The sequence below is a fragment of the Enhydra lutris genome, unplaced genomic scaffold (assembly GCF_002288905.1).
Source record: "Enhydra lutris kenyoni isolate GAN:26980312 unplaced genomic scaffold, ASM228890v2 scaffoldscaffold59, whole genome shotgun sequence".
NCBI classification, from domain to species: domain Eukaryota; kingdom Metazoa; phylum Chordata; class Mammalia; order Carnivora; family Mustelidae; genus Enhydra; species Enhydra lutris.
Window position 1 is genome coordinate 583,747 of NW_019154143.1, and position 8,327 is coordinate 592,073.

Below are 8,327 nucleotides of genomic sequence, written 5' to 3' on the forward strand. Positions count from 1 at the left end.
CCCAGCATCCTGGGATCGAGTCCCACATCGGGCTCCTTGCTCGTCAGGGAGCCTGCTTCTCCCTCTGCCTCTGCCTGCCATTCTGTCTGCCTGTGCTCGCTCTCTCTCCCTCTCTCTCTCTGACAAATAAATAAATAAAATCTTTAAAAAAAAAATAAAAAAAATAAAACCAACAAGACAGGGACGCCTGGGTGGCTCAGTCGGGTAAGCCTCTGCCTTAGGTTCAGGTCACAATCCTGGAGTTATGGGACTAAGCCCCCCCATCCCTCCCTGCTCAGTGGGGAGTCTGCTTCTCCTTCTGCCCCTCCCCTTGCTCTCTCAAATAAATAAATAAAATCTTTTTTAAAAAAACAACAAGACAACACAAGGAGCTGTGAATAAACGTCTTAGAACTAAGGGGATCAGTCAATGGGACAAGAGTATTTGCAAAAGACTAAGAAAAACTGTCAAACTGTTCTTTCAAGAACACGCCAAATAAAAACATTTCCAGATCATTCCATTTCGATAATTTTCAGAAACTGAGCGTTCATCTTCGAAACACTTTCTCTCAAGGAGGTAACTCCAGAGCAAAGGTCAGCAATGCAAAAAGAGTGAGCAGAGAAACTGGCACCATGCTGGCAAATATAATCAAATTCCGGCTGTGTAAAGGAATAATGTCTCACTTTGGGGATAAAAAAATACTGGACAATAATGGCAAAGAGGAGGTAATCAACGTTCAGGTCCTTGTATCATTTGCTAGAGGTCAGATGCTAAATAAGTTGAAACTATTCAGAATAATTTAAGGATATGGTCAACTTCCAAGGGTGACCACCATAGGAGTCAAAGGTATGGCCTCCAAAGCAAAAATGTGAAAAATTTGTCTTAAAAAGGACTAAACAGGGGCACCTGGGTGGCTCAGTGGGTTAAAGCCTCTGCCTTCGGCTCAGGTCATGATCCCAGGGTCCTGGAATCGAGCCCCACATCGGGCTCTCTGCTCAGCAGGGAGCCTGCTTTTTCCTCTCTCTCTCTCTGCCTGCCTCTCTGCCAACTTGTGATCTCTGTCTGTCAAATAAATAAATAAAAAATTTTTTTTTAAAGATTTCATTTATTTATTTGACAGACAGAGATCACAGGTAGGCAGAGAGGCAGGCAGAGAGATGAAGGGAAGCAGGCTCCCTGCTGAGCAGAGAGCCCAATGGGGGGCTCAATCCCAGGACCCTGGGATCATGACCTGAGCTGAAGGCAGAGGCTTTAACCCACTGAGCCACCCAGGCGCCCCATAAATAAATAAAATCTTAAAAAAAAAAAAAAAGGACAAAACAACCCCCAAGCGCCAAACTTAATTAGTCTAAAATGAGGAAAGAGAGGAGGGAAAGAAGAGATATAGAAAAAAGACAAAAAGAACTATCACATGCTCGCTCTGTACCCACACCAGTCATCCTAGCCCAGCACAGGGGCCTCTCTTGTTTTCCCTCCCAGATTCTGGAAGGTCGCTGGAATGTACGTGATGCTGGCGGGACAGCAGAGTGACTGATCTTCAGTCTGATAAAAAAAGGAGCTCCGAACAGCTTAGAACAGCGAATCCTCACCCAGGAACTGACAGAACTGCCCCCGCTATGGGGGCTCTTCCAGCCTAGGAGAACTCATTATGACCTGGTGAATTCCCAGGGCCACTGTAATAGAGAGGACAGGACACAATGTCAGGAATCTGGACAAGGACGGTTCTGGGGCCTAGCGCACTGTGGGGAAGGATCTAAGCTTTACTTGCCGACTCTATCACAGAGATGAAGGGTGGTGGGCCAGAGAAAACCAAATAACCTTTGGAGCTTCCTCAGGGCCCTAACTGATTGGTGGGACACTATGTCTGAGGTCCCCTGGCACCGACGTACCCTAAGAGAGGATGTGGTGACCCTCTCGGGTGCCTCAATGTTGTTCCACACACACAGGCTGTTTCGGTTCTGAGCCACCAGCACGTCACTTCCTGGGACCCACTGCACGCAGGAGCAGAAGTTGAGCATCATTCATCTTAGAGCAGCTTTCAATATCGTACAGATGCCGCTGCGGAAGGAAGAGGTGGACAGCGCAGTCAGAAGGGGCTATGGGGTGGCTTCTGATATCGACCATTTCTCTAACGAAATGTGCCGAGCTGACCCACCAGCCAGGCAGATGCTGAATTTCAAAGCTTACTAGCCTGCGATGCTCGACGTTTATGCTGACTTGGTACATCCTGACTCTGGCCCATAAGAGATGACCAAGTAGGCCCAGAGCTACACCCAGAAATTTAAGTTAGCTGAAGGTCAGACTTTCGTTCTTAGAGTTTAACTCTGGGCCAGAGTTGCCAGACTGGATCACAAAAGTAAGGCCACCACGCACATTAAATGGTCTGGAAATCAGCGATGTGGCTTTCACATCACAATGAATATGAAATGAGAAATCACCAGACAGTCTCTTTGCCCTCGAGGTTGAGCTCTTTGGTGATACCATATTGAGATCCGAGTCAATAAGGAGCTCGGGGGAGACTGTCGAGCCAGCCTTAACGCTGTGGGGTACGTGTAGCTGATGAATGCCGCAACAGGTGTGGGTAAAGGTCAGCCAGGCATGCGGGGGTGAGGCCGTCTCACGAGGGCACAGACTTGTGAACAGTAACAGAGAAACCAGCTCCCAAATTTCCTTCTCGGCTTTGGTGCCATCACAATACCATCTTCTTAAGGTATGGGCTATGGTAACAAATGGGCTGTGATAACAGACACAATGTTGATTCTTCTGTGCCTTTTGCTATGTTAATGGCATAGTGCACCAAGAAATTATGCCCATCCTGCCCCCCGCAATCCCTGGCAACAGGTAGTACCACATCCTCTATGGACTACTCAATGGCTAAGGCCTTAGTAACCCTTCTTACACGAAGTTTCCGGTCCCTGAAGAGAAGCTTGTGCCCCGTTTCATTAAGTTCCAGCCAATCCACACGGCTCTCGTGGCTGATGGTGCTAATGTTGTAGCCACCAGTCAGATCCACTACAAAGTAAAGGAGACAGGGTTAAGAAGACAGAGTCCACATAATCATATACAGGACACAAGGCAGCCTGCAAAAGTCTTGCCTTTGATGATTATGTTGGGCTTTAAGAACGTTATTACATCAGTGTGGAGTATGAGGAATATGACATAATTTTGCTAAGATGCTTACAATACCAGATTTCTACTAAAATTGTAGAGATTTTGTTTAACTCTGTAGCTAACTCAAAAGGTCCAGATCCATCAAGAAATGAGATTCCTCTCTGGGATCTTGGAGTCGTCTCATAGCAGATCAGAACACATCAGAGCAACGGGCATCCGTTACCCAAGAAATCCTCTGGAAGGCAGCACTGAGCACATTAAGGAAGAGCCCCAGTTCCAGCACAACCACGAAGAGAAAGCTGATGGATGAAATGACCTCCATGAACATATCTGCTGCAAGGAGATCCCTGCACTTTGAGTGTCAATGATGTAAGAGCCCCGAGGGGCAAACAGTGGAGAAGGCACACAGACAAAACAGAAGGAACCTCTGATTAAAGTCAGGCTGAGAGTGCTGAGGATAAGTCTTTTAGTTTGGTGTGAATTTAGCAGACAATGTAAGATAGGATCACACTTGAGGATTGGCTAGGATGCTTTCAGGGAGTCTCCTGAACACGGCGCATCCACAGCTCTTATTTGTATACGTTACCAATGCGCAACGTCCTGCCGTGATCCGTGCTGAAGCTCAAGACCAAATGCCAGCTAATGTCTACAACTGGGAAGACCAACTGAAAAATGAAATTTCCTTTAATTAAAAGCCACCTTGATAAAGCTATGTTTCAGTGTCTCAATTTATAAGTAGAATCACAGAATACTAGAGCTGTGGGACCCTATCTCTGTGAACACCCTGAAATTATATACAAAATTGTATGTTTATGTATATTCTTCCGGGGAAGGATCTATGATTTTTTAAAAAAGATTTTATTGATTTATTTGAGAGGGAGAGAGAGATACAGAACATGAGAGGGGGGAGGGTCAGAGGGAGAAGGAGACTCCCTGCCGGGTAGGGAGCCCAAAGCGAGACTCAAGGATCACAACCGGAGCTGAAGGCAGTCACCTAACCAACGGAGCCACCCAGGCTCCCCAGGATCTAGGATTTTCATTAGAAACTCAAAGGGGTCAGTAATGAAAATAGGTTAAGAGAAGAACTCTGTCATTTTTTATACTATTGCAGTCAAATGCTCTACCCCTGAGCTATACCCCCATCATTTTTTATACTATTGAAGACGAGCCCATGTAGTGGGATGACTTGTCCAAAGTCTCACAGCTCATTACTGCCACTGGAACATGGGCCACCACACTATACCATTTCCATTACAACTCAACAATCAGATGTGAAACATAAAACTCATGAACTGTAAAAGTACCTTAAGAACAGACCTATATGTATTTGGAAACTTGATTTATAAGAGGTGACATTACGAATCAGTGAGTACAGAACGGATTTCCAATAAACGGTTAAACATGGAAAAAGTAAAATATGAGCCACACCCTCGTTATGCACAAAAATTAATTCCAGGTGACAAGCAAAATCTGAAAATATTAAAATATAGGAGGGAGTAGGAAACTTTTTCTTTTTTAAAAATTTTCTTTCTTTCTTTACTTAACTCTACACCCAGGTTGGGGCTCAAACTCACGATCCTAAGATCAAGAGTCACATGCTCCTCTGGCTCAGCCAGTCAGGTGCCCCAGGGAAACTTTTTTTTTTTTTTTTAAAGCTTTTATTCATTTGACAGAGAGAGAGATCACAAGTAGAGAAAGAGAGGAGGAGGCAGGCTCCCCGCCTAAGCAGAGAGCCCGACGTGGGACCCGATCCCAGAACCCTGAGATCAGGACCCGAGCCGAAGGCAGAGGCTTCACCCACTGAGCCACCCAGGCAGCCCCCCCAGGGAAACTTCTTAACGAGACCTCAAAAATCACAAACAAGGGGCACCTGGGTGGCTCAGTGGGTTAAAGCCTCTGCCTTCGGCTCAGGTCATGATCCCAGGGTCCTGGGATCGAGCCCCACATCGGGCTCTCTGCTCAGCGGGGAGCCTGCTTCCTCCTCTCTCTCTCTGCCTGCCTCTCTACCTACTTGTGATCTGTCTGTCAAATATATAAATAAAAATCTTAAAAAAAAATCACAAACTATTTCTTAAAAAGTGATTAAATGAACTACATTAAAATTAGAAATGTCTGAACACTAAAAGAGGCTGAGACAAAATATCCGCAACACGAATGACCCTCGAAGGCTAGATACGCACATACACAGAACTCCTTCAAGTCAATACGGAAAAGACAGCCTGATTTTAAAAATAGGCAAGGGATAAGAACTGGAAAAATGCAGAAGAACAAATCCAAACACCAATAAACAAATGAACAACAACAAAAATGAATACAATGAAGTATTATTTCACATAACTCAGATTGAGCCAAACTAAGAAGTCAGGCAATTTCAAGTATTGGAGAGGATGCAGAACACTGGGGCCTCTAACTGCTGGTGGGAATGTAAATTGGTACAATCTCTTTGGAGAGCAATTTGGAAAGATTTAGCAAAATTACAGATGTACCTCTTCTATGATTCAGCAGTTCCGCTCTAGGTGTAAACCTGAGAGAACCAAAACACTGGAAATGGTGAAAAACCAACAACTTCAATGTCCCTCAGTAAGAGGAGAGATAAAGATCTGAAGTAAATATAATGAAAGGTCAGGACATGATAGAACTAGGGATGGGGGGGCGCCTGGGTGGTTCAGTGGGTTAAAGCCTCTGCCTTCGGCACAGGTCATGATCTCAGGGTCCTGGAATCGAGCCCCGCATCGAGCTCTCTGCTCAGTGGGGGGCCTGCTTCCTCCTCTCTCTGCCTGCATTGTGGCCTACTTGTGATCTCTGTCTGTCAAATAAATGAATAAAATCTTAAAAAAAAAAAGGAATTAGGTATGGGTACACAAGTGATAATAATATTATTAATAGCTAACATTTATTAAGTGCTTATTATGTGCCAGACATTAGTCTAAGTGCTTTTCATAAAAGGTAGGTACGATTTCTATCCCCATTTTGTGGATGAGGAAATTGAGATACAGGAAAGTTAAGAAATTGACCCAAGATCACACAGGTATAATTGCAGAAGTGGGGAGGTTTGACTCTAGACCCTTGTTCTTAATGATGCTATATGGGTATGTTATTCTCTATACATCATAGGGAATACTGTGCTGTTATAAATACATTTTTCTATGCTTGAAACATTTCATGATACAGTTAAATTTTTTTTAAGATTTTACTTATTTATTTGTCAGAGAGAGTGAGTGCACAAGCAGGGAGAGCAGAAAGCAGAGGGACAAGCAGGCTTCCTGCTGAGCAAGAAGCCTGATGTGGGACTTGATCCCAGGACTCTGGGATCATGACCTGAGCTAAAGGCAGGCTCTTAACTGACTGAGCCACCCAGATGTCCTCAGAGTTAATTATTAATACGTAAAATAAGATGTATTTACTTATGTGAACACTTGTAAAATTCAAATAAATTTTGTCATCACTGGCTACCAATGTCAAACTCTACAGAAAATAAGTCCCCTTCCGGTTCAAACAGCCAGCCCATTATCCTATGTCCTAAGTCTAAACAGGAAAATTCATAAATTTACTAATGGTTCCGTTCTACAGCTCACAATTCCTAGCCCTAAGATACATGCCTAAAAAACATGAATAATTACAGGGACAAGCTGATATGCGTAAGTGTATCTGCATCTCTACAGCTAGACGCAGACTCGCACACGTGGATTAGAACACTTCCCACATCCTCTGTGACAGCAGGGCCATACATTTACCTGGTGCCTCTCAGATTCCTGCATTCTCCACTCTACACACCCCTGTGATATGGAAGCATCTATAAACCTGTTTTGTTATCAGAATTATGAGAGAGGCTTAACATCAACAAGATAAGCCAATTTCTTATTGTCTTCCATCCCTCGTTGACGCCGCTCATTAATACGGACACTGAAACACGAAGGGTGAGGTAAGGCAGAATGGACTTGGGTCATTGGGATGTTGAGCAAGGGCCCAAAGTACCATAGGGGATGAAGTTTTTAGGTTAATCTTGAGGATACAGGAGTTAGAGGTTAGAAGGGACTTCTTTTGGGTTTCAAAAATTTAGAGAACCTTGTGGGGTCAACTGATGAGGTGGGGGTTCATGAATTCAGTACGTGCAGAACCCAGGGTATCATGACTCCCATACTCCACCGGGGTTAGCTCTCCAGCGTTGAAGATCATACACACCTGGGGGTGAAGGGAACTGTCACATGGTGGGAAGTTTGCATGAAGAAGTCTGCACGGTCAACAGTAGTAGAGGGAGATGTCTAGTCAGTGCAAAGTGACTCCCACTTTTCTCTTTTTTCTGTTCCTCTGCCTATCTCGCCCTCCTTTCTTTATCAGCTCTCTCTTAGCTAGGAGGTTTACTGAGATGGTGATGGTTGGTTAATCAAGCTCTACTCACATTTTTATTTTCAAAGAAATACTTCTCATTGCTACCAGATCCCTGCCAAACCACCTGTAAAAGAAGGAGAGGACATAAGAAAATGTGGGTAAGTATCCAAGACAACGCTGAGAGAAGGACGGGGTAGTAGGAGGCAGAGAGAAGGAGTTTAGGAAGGCCCTGATGTTCCACAAGTGGGGTGCTGTGTCACATTCTGCCCTAGGCTTCTAGGCTTCTGAGAGATGCTGTTAAAACAGTCCAACAGTGGGAATTCCCATTCCAGGATTGTAAATCTCCAGGGTCTCATTCCCAGGTCCACCAGGTCCCCAACGCCAGCATCTTAGAGCTTTTCCTTAGAGATCTTCCCCCTTAGGGACTGGGGTTACCCAGAAGTAGCAGCTCACGATGCTCCATTCCCCGCCCCTCCGCCTGGGGTTCCTACCTCACTAAGGCGATTAATGTTCAGGTCCCCCAGCAGTAGCGTGTCTGACATGTGGGCCACCAGGTCACGTTCCTTTCCAAGGATTTTCACCTCTTCCAACTCATAGCCATAGTGTGATTTGAGTACCACTCGGGTCCCCCATGACAGGTTCTTCACAATCACCTTGGTAAGGTACAAATCTGAGCTCCCTGAGGCTTCCCTCAACCCCAAAGAGGGGTGAACCTGCCGTGCCCACCTCCACAGTGTTAAACAAAGCTCGTCTCTTGTCTCCTCACCTAGCCTAGGCTATTGTTGGTAAAAATGACACCTCCCATTCACACAGTGCTTTACTATTTACAAAATGTTTTCAGAGATTATCTCCTTCAATGCTAATACATAATACATACGGGGTAAAACTAATCACTCTCCTTACATTCC

At 44.9% G+C, this 8,327-nt stretch overlaps 1 protein-coding gene across 1 annotated transcript in view; it reads right to left on the reverse strand.

Moving 5' to 3' along the window:
• Positions 1-8,327, reverse strand: part of LOC111158378 (intraflagellar transport 172) — a 36,282-nt gene that overhangs the window by 19,064 nt on the left and 8,891 nt on the right. Inside the window, 8 exon segments of the mRNA XM_022520386.1 lie at positions 1,869-2,000; positions 2,002-2,037; positions 2,879-2,991; positions 3,677-3,690; positions 6,922-6,997; positions 7,173-7,272; positions 7,490-7,543; positions 7,911-8,072. Of these exon segments, the coding sequence (XP_022376094.1) occupies positions 1,869-2,000; positions 2,002-2,037; positions 2,879-2,991; positions 3,677-3,690; positions 6,922-6,997; positions 7,173-7,272; positions 7,490-7,543; positions 7,911-8,072 (687 nt within the window).